The sequence below is a fragment of the Gopherus flavomarginatus genome, chromosome 1, assembly GCF_025201925.1.
Source record: "Gopherus flavomarginatus isolate rGopFla2 chromosome 1, rGopFla2.mat.asm, whole genome shotgun sequence".
Taxonomy (NCBI): domain Eukaryota; kingdom Metazoa; phylum Chordata; order Testudines; family Testudinidae; genus Gopherus; species Gopherus flavomarginatus.
In genome coordinates, this window is record NC_066617.1 from 163,705,471 (window position 1) to 163,725,565 (window position 20,095).

The 20,095-nt window shown below is 43.4% G+C and overlaps 1 protein-coding gene across 1 annotated transcript; it reads right to left on the reverse strand.

Annotated features, from left to right (window-relative positions):
• Nucleotides 1-3,382: 3,382 nt before the first annotated feature.
• On the reverse strand, nt 3,383-12,541 carry TIGIT (T cell immunoreceptor with Ig and ITIM domains). Its single transcript, XM_050961661.1, has 4 exons — nt 12,451-12,541; nt 7,250-7,573; nt 4,937-5,046; nt 3,383-3,648 (listed from the first exon to the last, which is right to left on the reverse strand). Exons 1-4 carry the CDS (start codon nt 12,539-12,541, stop codon nt 3,415-3,417), a joined length of 759 nt encoding a protein of 252 aa, XP_050817618.1. The 3' UTR covers nt 3,383-3,414.
• Between the last annotated feature and the right edge of the window lie 7,554 nt (nt 12,542-20,095).

Sequence of the window (20,095 nt, forward strand, 5' to 3'; positions counted from 1 at the left end):
GATATCTCTAGAGATACAGTTTGTGAAGATATGAAGAGCAGGTCAAAAGTTTAGAGGGGTTATGAGTTCCTTTTGTTTATTTTATTATACTCTGTAAATGGTATGTCAGTTATTAAACAAGCAAACAGAAAATTGTTTTAAAGAACCCTTGCATACGCCTTTTCTATCAAGTGCTTTAAAATATAGAATAAATACACACATCCTGCCAGTTTTTTCTTACAGTGAGAGTATCCTTACCTGCCATTTAATATTAGCCTCGTATTTTTCTCACGTATATTTACCTGTGACTTGTATTTGTTATTTAAAACAGAAAAAAAAAAAGAAAAAAAAAGAAAATTAACTAGCGCTTCATTATACTATATTATTATTATTATTGTGACATTTTGGAATACTGTGAAGTTTTATCTCTTGCATATACTTTATACGGAAGTATTACGCCTTAAAAAATACGGAAATAAATTTTACAAGGTTTCTGTTTTGTGTGGAAGAGTAATTGATGTTGCTAAGAATGATGTTTGTTTTTTTGTTTTTGTTTTTGTTTGTTTGTTTTTTGGTTTTTTTAATGTTACCAGCACTTTTTTTGTAAGTTTCACTTTCTGAGGTATTGTACAAGTTCACACTGTTTGTGAAGTTTGAATATGAAGGAATAATTAAAAAAAAAAAGTAAAAAACTTGGTAGGTGTCTTTGTGGGTTCATTTTCCTCATAGAATATACAAGGTTGCATGTAAAGACACAATCCTGCAGTTGACAGGACAGAACCACACTGGCGCACTCACTGTATGACTATATTGCAACATTTGACTCTGGGGCTAAACTTCTCCAAGGACCCTGTAACACAGAGAACTCACTGAATGGAAGCATAATATCAGAAAATATGGCAAAAAGGAGACTTCTTACAAATAGAAACTTTTTGGTCAAATAATATTTTAAAAATCCATGACAACAGCAGACTGTAAGTAACCTGCCATGCATCTCTCCCTTGCTATTCCAGTCCTTGGCTCCTCACACACAGCTGTGCCAGTGCCTCTCCATCCTGATCTGCAGTTTCCCTGCTAGTCCTGTCCTGGGACCCCTTACAGGTCAGCTAGTGCAGCTCAGTCTTAACCTGCAATATCTTTACTACAGACATCCCCTGTACAATTCAGCTTCTCTATTTCAGTCCTGAGGTGCAATATCTTGGTTCAGTGATTTGCATAAACCTACTCTTAAGATAAGGCAAAGGTCACCAAACTCTCTCATTGGTGACCTAAGTCAAGCTTGAATCCAAGACTCCATTGGTAAAAAGGCAGCAATGGGTACTGGAAGTTACAGGATTTCAAGCCAGAGCACAAGACTTGCCAGGCTGGAGATGCCACTGGAAGGCCAAGCAAGAGTTGAGAGAGTAGATGCCCTACGTATCCTAACCCACCCCTCCACCCCAAACTCAATTACTAGTTTTGATTTTTCTTTCACATCCTGGGCCAAATCCTGGTCCCACTGAAACTAACAACAAAACGCCCAGTGACTCAATGGAACCACAGTTTCACCTCTGGAGCACACTTTTCAAATGTGGAGGCTTAATTTAGGGCACCCAGTTCTGCCCTTGGATTGAGTCCAAATGCATAAACAAGGTATCCTATTTTAGGTGTCCTCTTCTGAAAGTTAGGAAACACACCCCCACCCTCCTTCCTCAAGTCTGTTGGTTTTGCCCTAAAAGATTAAAAGTTCAAGACAAGATATCTTCCATTTGTCATAAGCCTGAAAATGAGATCCTCCTCCAATGGGATGCATAAGAATCGTCCCCACAGTCCTGGCAAAGCAACATCATTGCTAAAAGATGAGGGACATAGAAACACGTTGGATAATCATTTCCATAGCAGGGGTTGAAAGAGCATTTTAAGAGGAATCTAGAATGTTTTTCTCATCCTAGGAGGCACTCTTCTCAAAACAAGGTAAACTCACCAAATCTGCACCCCCAAGGCCATATTAACAATCCAAGGCCATATTCCAGTAGTTCTCAGCCTGAGGATTGCAACCCCAAGGCATGTTGTTAACCAGCAGGGTCCTGTGGGATCAAAAGGTTGCTTCCCATTATTCAGCAGGTCCCATATGCAAAGTCAGTGGCAATTGGCTGCCCTATAGCCATTTTCATGCCTAAATTTTGTGAATGTTGCTGTACTGGCAGCTCTGGAGACTAAAGTCCTCTATCCATCTGTCATAGGTTTCACCCCCACTCTGAACTTTAGGGTACAGATGTGGGGACCCGGATGAACACTTCTAAGCTTAATTACCAGCTTAGATCTGGTTTTGCTGCCACCATCCAGATACCTGAGTCATCTGGGAAACTCAGTCTTCCCCCCAAAACCTTCTCCTCCCTTGAGAGACTCTTCCACCAATTCCCTGGTGAGTCCAGATCCAATTCCCTTGGATTTAAAAAACGGGGAAAAATCAATTAGGTTCTTAAAAAGAAGGCTTTTAATTAAAGAAAAGAAAGGTAAAAGAAAAAAAACCTCTGGCAGACAGCATACAAGCTGATCTCACAGACAACAAATTTAAAACACAGGATGTTCCCCCTGGGCAAAAACCTTAGTACACACAAGAATACCCAAATTTGATTATTTCCCTAATTGCACAAAGACAAGTTACAAAAGAAAATAAACATAAACCCATTTATTCCTTTTAAAACTTACTACTCTGATAAGAGGCTGGTTCCTTGATCTTTTCCACTCCGGCTGAAACTGAAACCGACTCTAAACAAAGAAAACTTCCCTCCTTCTGTTTGAAGCATCTTGTTCCCCCATTGGTTCCTCTGATCAGGTGTCAGCTAGGCTAGGTGAACTTCTTAACCCTTTACAGGTAAAAGAGGCATTAACCCTTAACTATCTGTTTATGACACTATCCATCAGATCAGGTACAGTCCAGGCAGCCACAGGTGGGTTGGCACCATTCCCACACATAGCCCCCCACTTAGTGTTCCTCAGCCCTGCTCTTGAGAGACCATCCCCAGAGATGAGAGGAGAAGGCAATGTCCATGGCTCAGTCATTACCTTGCTTCTCTCCTGAACCAGTTTTCTTCCCCAAGTTGTGACGTGGTCACTGGTACCCCTAAGAAACTGGCCTGAGACCTCCACGCAGCCCTTCAGTTAGTAACAACGTCTTGTCGCTACCAGCCTGGATGGGATTTTGAACAAAACCCAGAAGGTAAAGGCCCTTTCCAGTCTCTTGATTCATCCAGTGCAAACACCCTGAGCCTGTCTACAACAATGCTGTGCACCTCTCCCTCCCATCACCACCACACATATCCTTTCTCTTGACCAGTCAACCTCCAGACCGTTTTACGAGACTTGATGGAGGAAGCAAAAAGGTTTCAACAAAAGATCTGATGCAGGATCGCTATGCTTCCCCACAGCCAAAACTCCCTCCTCCCCACCCAACTACCCCATTCGTACCACAGTGCTCCTGCTGCTGTGACTTTTGTATTGCAAGACGTTGAAATAGTCGTGACCATCATCGGACTCCTCCTGAGCTCCCACACTGCTGGCAGATGCCACGCTGGCCTCTGCTGAGCTGCCTGTGATGGGGTTTGGTGAGCTGCAGTCCTCCCCACTGCTGCTGGAAGGTGCCTTCTGCAGGACATGGGGCGGCACATGGATCTTCTGAGTTTGTTTCTACAAAACAAAGCCACAAGGTTTTTTTCCTCCAATCATTTTAAACCAGAGATGGCCCCAACGGCCATTCTTCAGATCCATACTTTCCCAGAGTCTGGACAGGATTTCTGTCTACAGGTTGAGATCAGGCTCATCCTTACGTTTAAACAGCTGCTCAGATTCCCACCATCCTTCCACTTCTTTCTTAAGAGGGGAGAGAGAGAGGAGTGGGTTATGGAGGGGTTGAGGAGGTTGGGTATGAAGGGGGCCTGAGATGTGCCCTTACACTGGTGGAGGCCCCCTGGAGAAGCAACTTCACCCTTGACTGGTGTGGAGTAGAGTCCTCCATTAATCCAGCCCTCAGCCAATATGGAATAAAATGCCTCCCATCATCGACCAGCCCCCTTGTCTAGTGAAGCACGTACAGGCCCATGAGATGTGCCCACACATTTGACAGCTGACAGATTAGGGCCCCTATCTGACATGTCCTCACACCTAGCTGGGGACCCCAATCTTAGCCAGTGGGATAGGCATGGGCCTGAAATGGCCCCTCACACTCAGACCATTCCTGCAGGAGTTGAGAGGTACCCACATAGTAGCTAGTGAAAGGAAAGCAGGGCGATTACTGAGACACACCGTCACACTTCAGGAGAACCTGAAATATGCTCTCAGCAAGCAGTCTGAAAGAAAGAGGGCCCAAATATATACCCCGTTCTCTGCTGACTCTGAAAAGGTCTCTCACACTCATCTAAGTGGGGATGCTGAGATGCATTCAGCCCAGATGGGGAAACATGAACTGTGCCTTCACTCTCAGCTAGGGGAATGAGGAGGGACCCCAGATATTCCATCATAGTCAGCCACAGGATGGGTGATATGAGCAATTCCCTCACACTCAGCCCAGATGTATTAGGGTGGTCAGCAGAGCTCACTGGGGAGGGAATTAGGGGCCATAGCAAAGCCCTCACTCTGAGCTGGGTGCTGAGTTACTAAGGCACAGAATCTTGAGATGATTTCTTGGCCATGCTGTGGGGATTTTTCAGCAGATGCTCAAAATTCAGCCAAATCAAGTGAGTTCCTGAGGCTGTGGGCAGCAGAGGTCAATACACTAGGAAGCACAGAGAGCAACTAAGTGAATGCTGGAGTTGGGGACAGCAGAGATCTGTCCACTTAGACACCATGTTTCCCATCAAAGTTACTCTGCATCTTTATGTTTAATCCAATCAATGAATTAAAGATTCAATAGCTAAGAAAAGTAACGGGATGAGTGGAAGGGGAGCTGGTGACCTTACCGGGACTAACTTCCAGTTACCTTTCTCCTGAGGATCCAGAGTACGAAACACACTAGGAGCAGAACTCCCAATATCAGGCTGATGATTATGTATGGAAGGTTCTTCCAAAGGGTCGTCTCCTCTGATGTTCCTGAAATTAAGTGAAGAGAAATGTGAGTTTGGCATTAAAATCACACTTGGACACATTCACCAAAGGCATGCAGAAAGGGGTACAAGGCTACAGCTGTGATCCTCAGGCCTGACGCTAATCTCACACTTATTTTACACTAGTGTAACACCATTGATTTCAGAAGAGTTACCTCTCAGTTACAGTTGTTTTAATGAAATCAGAATCAGGCCCCACGTGTCCAGGTTTGACAAAGAAACCCTGATGAGAGGGCACTCTATCTCCTCCTTCCTCAGGACAATCTGGATCTTCCGCCAACTGGTTTCATCTTAAACAATGCTGGGGGTAAAACCTAGTGACGATATTTGCCCGATGGAGACCACCCTGTTTAATTATTTCATGCATAATACAACAAAGAGAGGAGGGGGGAGAAGCAGGACACGGTGGCGGGCTCGCGGAGGAGGCGGAGGCAAGTGCAGGGGGCAGGGCCATGGGGAGCTGCCGGTGGGTGCTGAGCACCCACCAAATTTTTCCATGGGTGCTCCAGCCCCCAAGCACCCACGAGTCAGCACCTATGGCTCTGTTCCTACTGATTTATTCCTGACCCACTTAGAGTGAAATAGTTATGTTGCCACTGCTGGGGGTTCTGAAAACCTTGTGTAACACCCCCACCAGCTACTGTATGCTTTCTCCTTTCTCCCCAGCAGCACCAGACCCCTACAGATAGAATTGTACCCTTGTATTAAGGGCAGAATTTGGCTCCAATTAGCCTTCACACTTCCTGTATGGTAGGCGAGTATTATTAGAGACAAATCCCCAAACCAAATCAAGGGCAGAAAACTTCCTCTCTCTGCCCCTCTAAATGCAGTCATCTCTACCAACTACTAGATGATCCTTACTTTTGTAATTCAAGTAAACAGATCTGGCAGAGCACTGGGCTAGTGGAAGGAGAAATGGCAAGTGAAATTGACCATAAACAGAAAGTGACATTGACCAATCTAGCTTTATTGTCCAAGCTAAGTGAGAAGTGCAAAAAGTAAACAAACAGTACATAATCCACAGAAGGGATGAAAAGTAAATGAGCGCTTAAAACCTTTCAGCTTTAATAATATAATTTACTAGTAACAAAGGCAAAAGGTAAATGTTAAAAATAATAATTTTGGCCATGTCACCCACAAAATGAATCTACTCTAGGGAAAGGAAGAGGGTGCTCTGGATGGTGCTAATTCTTCAATTGAAAAATAAACTTGTCAAAGGTGCCTAAAGGGGTAAATTTCAAAAGTGCCTAAAACACCACTCTTAGGCTCCTAAATAGAAAAGGGTGACATTTTTCAGCTAGAACTTTTTTTCACCAAAAAATGTAGATTTGAGTCAACTGAAACATTTCAAGAAGTCAAGTTAAAAAATTGTATCAATCAAAAAAATTCATTTTGAAATGTCAAGCCAAAATGTTTCAATTTTTTATTCATTTTTTTTTTAAAAGTTAACAAACCTTACAATCATTTTCAGTCAAACAAAAAGCTTCATTCAACCTGAAATGAATTAATTTTCAAATTTTTGGTTCATCAAATTTTTTTTGGGGGGGGGAAGGGTGGGGGCAGTTCAGTACAGCCCACAAACTGAAAAAAGCAGCTATTCATGCAGCTCTTTTCCTACAGGCTTGTCTACACACACAAATTTAATCCAGAATAAGATAGGGTGTGAATTTAAAGCAGTTTTGCTATTCCTGATTAACTCCATGTGTGTAACTATTAGGGCTTGTCTACACTAGCACTTTACACTGCTGCAACTTTCTCACTCAGGGGTGTGAAAAAACACCCCTGAGTGCTGCAAGTTTCAGTGCTGCAAAGTGCCAGTGTAGACAGTGCTACAGCGCTGGGAGCCACGCTCCCAGCCATGGGAGCTACGCCCCTCATGGTTTTTTAGAGCACTGGGAGATCTCTCTCCCAGCGGTGTGCCACGACGACACAAGCCATGTTAAAGCGTTGCCGCGGCAGTGCTTTAACATTGCCAGTGTAGCCCTTATTCTGGAATAAGGGTATTTTATTATGAATTAGCTTAATCCGCTTCCAAAAAGTGCCTTATTCCCTTTGATTAACATGAAGTTAATCAGGAATAGCTATTCTGAAATAATTCCCATGTAGAGAAACCCTGAGTCACTTAGATGCTTTGGAAAATTTTACCTGCACTCCATAGATCTGAGTTATCTGTAGTTTTGTTGGCTCACCTGTCAGTTCCAGGAACGTTCTCCCTTCAAATATCCCAAAAGGGAAGGTGTGAAATTCACAGCAATAATTCCCCGTGTCATTGACTCCTAAGAAGTGGATTGTTATCCCATACTCTGCTGCCAGCGATACCTTCTCAGTGAATGCTGGCTGGACCATGGCTTTATCTTTGCTTAGGTAAACTGCAAGCATGACCTTGTTACACCTGTTCCAGTTCACCTGCGACACAATGGCATTGGTCAAAGAGAGAGAACACCGCAGGGTGATGTTGCTGTTTTCAACTGCAGAAACATTCCCAGCTGTTAGAATTTTCTCAGTTGTGTTCCCTGGAAGACAGGAAACCAAAGCGTAGTCATGAGAGTGATGCAGTGTAGGGTTCCCCCACAGCTTGTGAGAGAGAAAGTTTGTTTGACTATCTAAATTCCCACTCCACTGCAGTCATTGAAATCAGATAAAACAAGCAATAACCAAACAGGAAAGAACTATATCTGAGAAGGAAGGGAATTCTTTGTGATGGGTTCGGTCACAGAGATCCCCTTGGGATTGTCACCTGATATGCTGAAGTTACCTCTGAGCCCATTTTCCCTGCCAGCTTGGGACTCCAGAACTCTGGCTTGTTGAGCCAGACATGCTAGCTTGCTGCAACACAGACCCAGGGTCTGGCTCACGTCCCCAAAGCTGCAGACTTTAACTAAAAACAGCTCAGCAGGTTACCTGTCTCCAGCACCCAGACCCCCAACTTCCGATGGGATCCGAACCCCAAATAAATCAATTTTACTCTGTATAAAGCTTATACAGGGTAACTTCATAAATTGTTTGCCCTCTATATCACTGATAGAGAGATATGCACAGCTGTTTGCTTCCCCCAGGTTTTAATCACTTACTCTCGGTTTATTAACAAACAAAAGTGATTTTATTAAGTATAAAAGTAGGATTTAAGTAGTTTAAAGTAATAACAGCCAGAACAAAGTAAGTCACAAAACAAAATAAAGCAAAAACGCACAAGTCTAAGCCTAATACATTAAGAAACTGATTACAGGTAATCTCACCCTCAGAGATGTTCCAATAAACTTCTTTCACAGACTAGACGCCTTCCTAGTCTGGGCCCAATCCTTTCCCCTGTACAGTCCTTGTTAGTTCCAGCAGACATCTCAGGTGGTAAGCAGGGGTTTTCTCATGACTGGCAGCCCTTTTTGTCCTGTGCCATCCCCTTTTATAGCTTTGGCACAAGGCGGGAATCTTGTGTCTGTGCTTGTCCCCACCCCCACCTCATCAATGGAAAAGTACAAGGATTAAGATGGATTCCAGTGTCATGTGACATGGTCATGTCACTGTAAGACCCCTAGTCTCCATTCTTCCTTGGTTGGCCCACACAAGAAGGCTTGCAAGTAAATAAACCATTTACAACCAATTGTCCTAGTCCAGGGGTCAGCAACCTTTCAGAAGTGATGTGCCGAGTCTTCATTTATTCACTCTAATTTAAGGTTCTGTGTGCCAGTAATACATTTTAATGTTTTTAGAAGGTCTCTTTCTATAAGTCTATAATATATAACTAAACTATTGTTGTATGTAAAGTAAATAAGGTTTTTAAAATGTTTAAGAAGCTTAATTTAAAATTAAACTAAAATGCAGGGGCCCCTGGACCAGTGGCAAGGACCCGGGCATTGAGAGTGCCACTGAAAATCAGCTCGCGTGCCGCCTTCGGCACCCATGCCATAGGTTGCCTACCCCTGGTCCTAGTCAATGGGAGCCGTCAAGATTTTAAACCACCATTAATGGCCCACACTTTGCGTAATTACAATAGACCTCAGAGTTATACTTCGTATTTCTAGCTTCAGATACGAGAATGATACATGCATACAAATAGGAGGAATATGTTCAGTAGTTTATAACCTTTGTTATGATATCTTACAAGAGACCTTTTGCATAAAGCATATTCCAGTTACATCATATTTACACTCATAAGCATATTTCCATAAAACGTATGGAGTGCAACGTCACATTCTTCTCTTATCCTAAGGGAAGATGGTCCCAGAAGAGGAGGGCTCAGATCTGTTGGTGGAGCAATGTATGGTAGCCCAGGATTGAGTGATAATAGAAGACCAAATTGCTGAGGAAGGATTTTCTTCCACTCAGGGAAGATGGAGATACGCTTATATAGCAGTATGCAACTGCCATAAACAAGCATCCCAAAAATTTCAGATTAGCACTCAAATGTCCAGGTACTTATCTCAAACTCATTTAAATTATCAAACCTCCTTTGGCCTGGAATTTGGGAAAAGCCAGATTTGAAATATTATTTGGTTTCAGCAGGTTTGGAAATATCAACAAGTTTTTTGGAGAATTGGGTTTTTGTTTATTTATTAGGTTGACTAGGTTTTTTTGTTTTTTGTTTTGTTTTGTTTTTTGGGGGGGAAATTGTGGCCAGTTTACTCTTATCTTTGAAGCACTATGTACAGAATCCTGCTGGTGAAAATGATACTGACTTAGATGACACATAGTTTGATCTGCTACGGAAACTTCTATGGGATGAAAGTCTCTTGAGTGTACAGGTAAGTTTGATTTTAAAAAATAAGAAAACAGTTCATTCATACCACTAGTTTATGTTCCCAGTACTAACTCTCTTCCTCTCCCCACCCCGCCCATGGCCAAAATCCCTTCCTGTCTTCACAATTTCACTGGACTTAAAAACTGGAAACAGATGCAAAATTTAGTTGTGCAGTCACTCATTCATTTAGATTGGTGCAGGTATTGTGGCCAGAACAAAAGAACCAAGTGATTGCTCCTGGACTCCGTTACTAGCTCTACTACTGACTCCCTGTCTGGCTTCAGGTAAATCACTTCATTGCCTCATGCCTCAGTTTCCCCATATGTAAACCAAGGATAGTAATACATCTCTAACTGAGTTACTGCAAGGTTTAGATCATCAGTGTGTAAAGTGCTTTGACACTAGAGATGTCCAAATAACTGAATATGTAGAACTGATAAATGAAATTGTTTTCAATTGTTCACTTTATTAATGTAACTTCTGTTCACCATTCACTACACTTGCCTATACTGTAACTTCTGTTCCATAGTGTAATTCAAACCCCATTTTAAAACACTCACTCAATTTTGTAAAAGCTTCCTCCAACCTTAATTTTTGCAAACCCTGCTGTAATCTTATTAGTTTAGTTTAGATGTGTGAATGAGGTATGTATGAATGATGGAATCAACCTCCAGCCCCAGCCTGTCCTGATGAGATAAAGTTCAAATACCAATGGCTGAAGACCTAGACAACAGCCCTAAACAAAGTAAGAAGCATCCACTCTAAAAAGAAAAGGACAACAGAACAACAGAAGGAAGATCAAAGCCAGGTCCAAGGCTGAAAGTCATGCCTGCAATTGATGGGTGATCAATCTAAACCCAGAGGCAGCGTGACACAGCAAGACCTATAGACTTTGAATCCAAACTAAAAGCCTATAAAAAAGAAGGGTGAGATGAGAAACTCTGGGTAACATTCTGCTGCCAACATGGAAGAACATCGGTGCCCGCCCAACAGAGATCCAGCTCAGCCTTGTGCCCAGCTTTCCTGGCCAGTTAGCTGCCACAAGCTACGAACCCAAGCTGCAAAATCAAGCCATGAACTTAAGCTATCTTCAGGACTGGTAACTATGCAGCAGCTGCAGAACACCTGATGAATGTAGGTGTGTGTGTGTGAATGTGTGTATGTGTGTGTATATAGGTATTAGGTATAATGTGAATGTGTGTGTGTGTGTGTGTGTGTGTGTGTGTATAGGTAATAGGTATAATGTGTGTGTATAAGAATTAAGATATTAGTTATTAGTCATAAATTGTTATAATAAATGTGGCATCTTTGTCTTGTCCCCTTTAATAAGATCCTGCTCGTTTTTACTGGTCTAATATAATTGGTACAACAAATATTCAATTCAAGGGCAGGTCTGAAAAACAAAAATTCTCTTTGGGTCAACCCAAAACAAAAGTGTTCCAAAATTCCAAAATAAAAACATTTTGACTTTTTCTTTTGGAAAGATATTTTGTTTTGGAAATACCAAAATGAACCATTTAAGCATTCCTGATTTTTTTAAAACCAACATAATCGTCCAAAACTGACCTGAATTCATCAATTGTATTGGTCAGCCTAAACGTACATCCTCTCCCTCCCCCCCAAAAAAAGAGTTTTGCATGAAAATTTTCATCATCCAGCTCTAAGATCTTTGGGTGAAAGGTACTATTGATAAACAACAGAAAAGTTAAGCATGACCTGCATTCAGCTCTACTGAAATGCATATTGTTTGCTTGAGTTCAGTTTACCAAACAATCTAGATTGCTCTGTATCAATGACCTGTCCTCTTCATTAAATCCACTCCCCTAGTCTCTGTCATCTGCAAACTTTACCAGTAATGATTTTATGTTTATTTTAGATCTTTGATAAAAATGTTAAATAGCAGAGAGCAAAGAACCTATATCTGCAGGACCCCACAAAAAAACAACAAACACACACCTTCTAAAATTACATCTTAACGTCTCTCCATTACCCAGTTTCTAATCCATTTAGTGTATGCCATGTTGATTTTGCATCATTCTAGTTTTTTAACCAAAGTGTCATGCAGTATCAAATCAAATGCCTTATAGCAGTCTTAAGTATATTACATCAATACTATTAGCTTTATCAACCACATTTGTAATCTCATCAGAAAAAGATATCAAGTTCGTTTGACAAGATCTATTTTCCATAAGCCTGTGTTGAATACCATTAATTATACTACCAGATGGCTGGGACAGAGCTAGCAAGGTAGCTGTACAGTTTTAATGTGATTCCGATAATCAGCAAGACTAAAAAGAAAGCTGACGATGGAAAAAAAGAAGAGGGACCCAAATCCAAGAAAATGGTACGACTGCCAACAAAACTGCAGATAACGCAGCTCTATGGAGTGTGGATAAAATTTTCCAAAGCACCTACGTGAATCAAGGTTTATCTACATGGGAGTTATTTCAGAATAGCTATTCCTGATTAATTCTGTCTTCCTTACTCAATTTCAGATGCCACCAGCATCCAATGAAGCACAGAGAGGTCAAAATTCACTTGCCCAATGTCATGCAGCAAATGCAAGGTAGAATAGAACCCAGGATCCCTGACTCACAAGTCTCTGCAGTAACTTATAAGAAATCATAATAAGCTAGCAAACTCCTAGAACTATACCTGCAACATACAGGAGAGGAGCCATATGCCACAGCAGCTGTCCCAGAAGGAGAGGATAACCCATGCTACCGGAGAGTCCCGAAAAAAGCATCTGCTTCCTCTGGAGACTGGCAGGGCTGCAGAACTGCAGCTGTGAAAACACCGCAGCTCGAGTTGGGGGGAAAGGGAAAGAGCTTTGGGGCAGGTGGGCTGAGCCAACTCATTCTTGACGCAACACAAACCACAGAGCCATGGAGAGCGTGTTTCAGAAAAGACAGCACAGAGAATGCTTTACAGCAACAACAGGCAGTGGTTACTTGTAACTGCAGGTGACTCAAACACCACTTTACTCATTAACAAAAGTGCCCTTATTTAGGCTTCCTGACCTCAAATTCTGATAAGTGGCTTATGGGAATCCTGTGATAACTGAGTTGAGCAACAGCCCCTTCCTCATCCCCTTGTATGAATAATTATTTTTGAAAGATCACCATGAAGTTCCACGTCACCAGGAACTTAACCTACCAAGCAAGAAGTTTCCACTTTACAAGGAATCAATGAGTTCCTTCAGGCACTGAGTGCTAACACAGATCATTTGTATTGCTATTGCCTCGCTCCAGTTATTCCTATCACATGAAAGGTTGATCTTAAACTGAAGCCAGCAAGTCACTGCCCTGCCCTTCAGGAACATCTCCCATAGACTCAGGAAGATGTAGCCTCTTCCTCTTCCCTGCTGCAGCTGGGCTGAAGGGGGAGGCAACTCTCAATCCAATGTCCCCCTGAAAATAGCACAGTGGGAATGGAGGCTTAGAGTTTTGAGGTGGCCATCTGACATCTTCTCTGCTTGAGGCCACACACTCTGTAAGGCTATCCTTGCTCCTACAAGCAATAGCATTGCTATCAGTACAGTTAAGTACCGGTATCTGACTGGGGCTTTGCACAGAACAGTGGTTCTCAGTCAGGGATCTTGGGGCCACTTAAGGGGCCATAAGCGGGTTTCAGGGGGTCCGCCAAGCAGGAAAGCAGGGGCCCAGGGCAGAAAGCTGAAGCCTCATCACATGGCGTTGAAGCCCAGGGCTCTGAGTTCAGTCATCTGAGACTGAAGTTGAAGTCTGAGCAATGTAGCTTTGTGGGGACCCATGTGGCATGGAGCCCTAGGCAACTGCCCTGCTTGCTAAGCCCTAATGCCAGCCCTGGCTTTTATATGCAGAAAAATAGTTGTTGTGACACAGATGGGCCATGGACTCTTTCTAGCATGTTGGGGGGGGCCTCCGAAAAAAAAAAAGTTGAGAACCCCTGCATAAAAGACTGAATAGTCCACCTTGAAGGGCTCACCACAAAACAAACAAACAAACAAACAAGATGGAATAGCAGCAGCCATGTCTCTTTCTAAAATAACTGTAAAGAGCATGTGGCTGACCTGTGCCTGGTTAGTTTTATTTGGGATCTATTTTAGTGCCAAATTTAGCAGTGGCAATGAGGAAGACAACTCCACCTCGGCACCATGCAGGCCACTTTTTAAGAAATAAAATAATCTGCAGACCCAATTTTCTAGCTGCTAGAAGTCTTGGTAGAATAAAGGCTCCTGAGTCTGACAGATCATCATTCTCTGAAGTTTATCACCATTATATTCCAACTCTAGATACCAACAAAACAGCCAAGGAGTTTCAACTGTAGTCTGCTGTCTGCGTGCCCATGTCATTCGCCTGTATTCTACTGTAGTGCAGAATGGCTGAATGACATGGCCATGCAGGCAGCTTGTCTAGATGTGCTTTTGCCATTCAAGCACCTCATGTCTTTGCCAGTTAATTATGACTGCTTCAGAGAGAGAGATAGTACAAGTCAGCTCCCACAGTGTCTCAGGTAGTTCTAGATCTTCCCCGTCTCCAGCACTTCTCAGGGTAGAGGACAGTGGCAGGACTGATTTGTTGTTCTGTCCTGAAAGCTTTCAGGCCACAGGCCTTAACTGAAGATTTTCCCACTCTTCTCTCATTTTGCTGCTTTCTGTATTCACAGACTGAAAAGAAAGGAAGGTGAGTCTCTTCACTGCTGGGGGAGAACCATTCTCATCTCTGGTTTCATGCTCATAAAAGCATGCTTAACAGGCTGAATTCAGTGGTGAACTAAGAAATCAGAGGGAATTTAAATTGGTGTAATTTACATCTTCTTTAAGATGGTGTAACTGACACCTCCTTACACCTGACTCACCTCGACATGGAGATCACACCAGCTTCGATGCCTTGAGATTTAGGACCTGATGAAGCTTGCCACCCTCCCAGATTAGCTGGGAGTCTTCTGGAATCAGGCTCAATCTCCCGGGAGCTATTTAAGCAAATCCAGGAGAATTTAGGCTGCTAAAAGTCTGGCAGCACCATCTGGCCGGACCCTGAACCCCAAGCCCGTGACCCAGCCCTGAGCCTCTTCCTGCACCTGAGCCCCCTCACAGAGCCACAACCCCTCCTGCAGCCCAACCCTCTGCCCCAGGCTCAGCCCAGAGCCTCCTCCCACAATCTGAACCTCTCCACCCCAACCCCCTACCCCAACCCGGGGAAAGTGAGTGAGGGTGGGAGGATGGAGTGAGTGGAGGCAGGGCCTCAGGGAAGGGGCGGGGCCTTGGGGCAAGGATGTTTGGGTTTGTGTGATTAGACAGTTGGCAATCCTAGACCTGATTCATCACTGTATTACCACAGCTTTATCCCATAACAGCACAAAGGAAGCAGATAATCTAGCTCCCTATCTTCCCCCCCCCCGACTCCATTTCTGTACAGTTGCCAATAAAACCTCTTTTTATTTAAAATTACCTGAATGGGGCTATTAGTGAAGACATCTATTGGCTGGCATCTTTGAGAGAGACGCTTACCCTGGAGGCAGCAGCACCAGGAGTAGGTGATAAGTAGGCAACAAAAGGTTAGCGGCACAGTGGAGGCTGTGGCCTCCCTCCCCCAATGCTGCCAGGTGGCTGGAGAGGCCCAGAATGGACACACAGCAAAGCAAAGGACCTGGAATGTACCAAGCACTGATCATCCTCCCAAGGAAAAGGAGCTGGTCAGACATCAAATCACATTTTTGCTTACAGACCTCAAATAGAGCTACGGCTGACAGGGAAAACCAGCTTCTCCCTTAGTTCAGCAGACAGGCAGCCCGGCTGTTCTTAGAGGCAGAGACTTCTGGTTAAATTTCTAGCCAAAAACAATTCTTTCTCAGTAAGGAAAAACTGTCATTTGATAACTACATCATTGGATACCTTCCTGAATTCCACAATTCCTGCTCCATCAGCCTCCACCCGCCTCCACATATTTGGAAAACTCAAAAAGAGATGAACTAACATATGAAACTTCTCCACACAAAGGTTCCCCTACGAATTGAGATTGTGTGAGAGAAATTTTAGCCCAAAAAGTAATTTGACGTGGGTGGCGAAGTTGCACGCAATTGAAAATTGGAGGGTATACTGGAAAGATCGTTTCAAATTTAGTATCATAACCACAACCCTCTACACTTATATTCTTGCAGCATGTGTGCTGATCATTCTGTAGAAGCAGAATGTTCTTTGTATTTCAGAGGACAACACAAGCATGTGCTGTTGACATCGAAAATGTTCCAACCACACTATGATGAGCCCTTCTTTATATTTCATCATCGTGCTGCTGCTCTTCCTACACTTGCTTCTGCAGCCATCGAGTGTGGAGCAATTTGGCTGGCTTACCTGGTTTTCAGGAGCTAGACTCAGTTTAGAAGACCGTGCAGGGCTTGGAGGGCTGGCTGTTGGTGGGCCATCCTTAGGAACAGCCATGTAGTCTCCTTGCTAGCACCTGGATTTCCAGTAGCCATTAGAGCCACATAGAGGATTGAGCAAATGGGCCACCAACAAAATCTATGGGAGAGGTGGTTTCTCACAAAGTGAAGTCTTCCATATTGATTCAGTGGGCCTGATCATTTGTATGCAGAGACTATGTGCCTGTCTCTCTTCTGTGCCCACTTTCTGTGAAATGCACAGGGGAAAGAAGGGCCTCCAAGGATCCAGTTACATCTTCCTGATTCTCAGGTCAGCTTCAAGCTAACCCCAGGCCAGTGCTGGCAACAGACCACAAGGGTTTATCTGAGAATAGCTGGAAGGCACCAGCATTGGCCTTACCTCCTCTTGCTCTTAGCCCCACACTGTGCCTAGGAGTGGTGGAGTGTAAGCGCCAACCAGGCTTGCTTTCATGCAAGCTAAGGATTCCTCCACACTGGGGGGAATATCAGCTGGGAAGATGGGGCCAATTTCCAGCCTCTTTTGCTGCCAGAGCAGAGTACAAGGACCAGACTGCAAGAGGAAATCTGGGTCTATAATCTAAAGTACCATATAAAACGCAGCCCTGCCAATGCACCTCAGTCTTCACCAAGAGCACACACCCTGCCATTCCAATCTTGGGCTCCCTGCACAACATGAGCAACAGCACTCCTCCTCTTCCAGTTCTCGGCCACTAACAAAATGTTGTCAATGCACCTCAGTGCTGACAAGCAGCGCTGCTGCTAGCTCAGATCTAGCCAGCTCTTAGCACAGCTCAGACTCTGCATTTTAATCCTGACAGTCTAAGACAGCACAAACTGGCCAGGGACTTCCAAAGATTAAAACAACTTCCTTTTCCTATGTTACAGCACATAAATCTCTAAAAACACAGGATCTGACAAACTGAATGAGAACATATCCCACTTCTGGAGTGTTGCCTGTTGCCAATAGTAAAACACTCACCCTTGAAGAGGTCTCTACTTATGACCTCAACCAACACCGCTAAGGGCTTTAAGATTCAGTAGAACTCATTTAGGGCCTGAATTTTAACATCTTTTTTTAAGTAAAAAAAAAGTCTCCAATTTTTGTGGGTGTGACTTTGGGGTGTGACTCCAAAGGAGAAGCAGCAAGCCATCGAGCAGTAATCTTATTCCCCGTTCCACCACTGAACTGATCTGTGACATTAGGCCAGTCACATTTTGTCTTTCCTTCCCCTCCCATCCTTTGACTTGCTTATTTAGACTGTAAGCTCTTGGAGGCAGTGATTATTTTTCAACTTTGTGTTTGTACAGTGCCTAGCACAAAGGGGACCTGCTCCCTGTTGGGGCCTTGGGAACTACTGTAATATAAATCATGAACTACAACACAAGTGGTGTGCCGAGTCTTCATTTATTCACTCTGATTTAAGGTTTCGCGTGCCAGTAATACATTTTAACATTTTTAGAAGGTCTCTTTCTAGAAGACTATAATATATAACTAAACTATTGTTGTATGTAAAGTAAATAAGATTTTTAAAATGTTTAAGAAGCTTCATTTAAAATTAAATTAAAATGCAGAGGCTCTTGTTCCTACCTCTTGTATTGTCTGGGGAGCAGCGGAAAAGGGAGGAAGACACATAGCAGGGACTTTCCGCAGATCTGCAAGAGGTCATTCACTACCTCACGTCCCACCAAATGAATTTACAATCAGTGAGAGATTTCTGGATGTCCGAGCCACTCTGCTAATCCAAAATTGCCACGTTGGCCTTGGTGTTTATCACCCCGTTGGCGGGCAATAGAGAGAGCAATAGGAAACTTTGCTCTGCCTCGGATAGGAAAATTTGTTTATGGGGTGGGGCCAATCATGTTCTTCCTAGTGAGTTATGAAAACCCCATCAGATGTGTTGATTGTTACCATCAGAACAGATTGGTGATTCTTGGATGGCACAGTGCTCTGTGACCTCAACCAATCACTGTACCCCAGCTGGTACATGCTGTCCTCTTTCTTTCTGGTATGCATTCCCTCAACTGAATGGGGAAGTTCCCTTCAAAAAAAATCTGATCTTCTACATTCTCCAGCTAAGGGAGCAGAGAATATACAATCGGACCTAGGTCTCTGCCAAGGGATAAGATGGCGAGATGCAAAGGGGATTGCTGGAAATACTGGATCGGGGGCAGCAGGAGACAAAGACTCTCCCTTTTGGCTCTCCCTTTTCTTGGCCCAACTCACTCCCTGAAGCTTGGAGGGGCACTAGCTACTGCAGATGCCTCAGAGGGGAAGCAGAGCTGATGGGACAGGCAAAGAAAGCCCTGGAGCATGGCTCAGAATTAGATTTACACATCATTGAACCAAATTGATAGTCAGAAAGTTGAAAAAAGTTTAGAATTTCCCTCAGAAAAAGCTCTGAGCAAGGGTATCAGGCTAGTGGGTTTTACTCACATACTCAGGGTCTAATTGATTACCATATTTGTGGTCAGGAAGGCATTTTCCCCCGGGGTCAGATTAGCAGAGACCCTGGGTTTTTTTTGCCTTCTTCTGCAGCATGGGACATGGGTCACTTGCAGGTTTAAACTAGTGTAAATGGTGGATTCTCTGTAACTTGAAGTCTTTAAACCATGATTTGAGGACTTCAGTAACTCAGCCAGAAGTTAGGGGTCTATTAAAGGAGTGGGGGGTGAAGTTCTATGGCCTGCAATGTACAGGAGGTCAGACTAGACAATCATGATGGTCCCTTCTGACTTTAAAGTCTATGAGGCCTGGCTGAGCCACCAACCACTGGGGAGTCAGAGAAAACTGGAGGGACCTTCAGGGCTAGGCTTCCCCTGTTTCCAGTGATTGACAGGTCTGGTTCTGCCCTCAAGCTGGAAGCAGGCTCAAGTACCCATTGTAGCAGATCTGTGGTCCTTAGTACAACAACAACAACAAAAAGGTTTAAAGCTATACAAACTCATTTTTACAACTATACACACAATGCAGAGGTATCCATTAAGGAGGCAGAAAAATACCTCTCACTATTTGGCCAAATACTGCTTTTAATTGGTGCAAGTACAGGTCCCATAGCTAACACAGGAGATAAATAAGAAGTATACAAAATAATGACTGGTGTAGAGAAGTTGTGCGCTCCTATTTCTCCTCTCTCTAATAGAGATTTGATGACAAAAAGTGACCAAGTTAACACTGAAAAAAAGGGAACAAACATTCTTTTACATAAAACGTAATTATCCTGTGTAACTCACTGGCACCAGGTATCATTGCAGCCAGGAGCTAAAAAAGATTAGACATTTATATGGATAATGAGAACATACATGGTTACATTAGTCTGGAAAAACTATGTATAAGGGATATTAAAAATTCTCATGCATCAGGACACCAGCTAGCTACTAACTGTCTCAGGTTAGAAAGAAGCTTCCTCTAAGGGCAAATTATTCTACAATTCTGCAATACAAAGTTTCTTGCGCTTTCTCCTGAAGCCTCTCTGGCACAGGCACAGGCCTATTCTCTGTAGCTCACCATAGTACATGAGCACCGTCCAGAAGTGCATTAAGTGACATGACTAATATCTGTTACATGTGATTTGTTCTCTTCCCTCAGGAGGAGAATTGTGTGTGCAGTGCAGTGTTTTGTTTTAGCAGGGTAGTTTTTATGAACATAGGCATTACTACATTTTGTTTTTTTGGTCAAAACACACAATAGTGGACTAGTTGGACCACTAGTGTGATCCAAACAGTTTTTCTGAAATGGTCTCACCTATCTGGAGTGAAAAACTTGTCTGAGCTCAATAGTGCCGGACCTTTTCAGTGTGTAAACACATTGTTATCAGTTTCCATCACTGGATGTCCTGAATGCTTCTCAGAAGCATTCAGAGGGAAGAAGCAGACACTGCAACTTCTAAATACGCTCAGGAATTTGGTGACCTTCAAT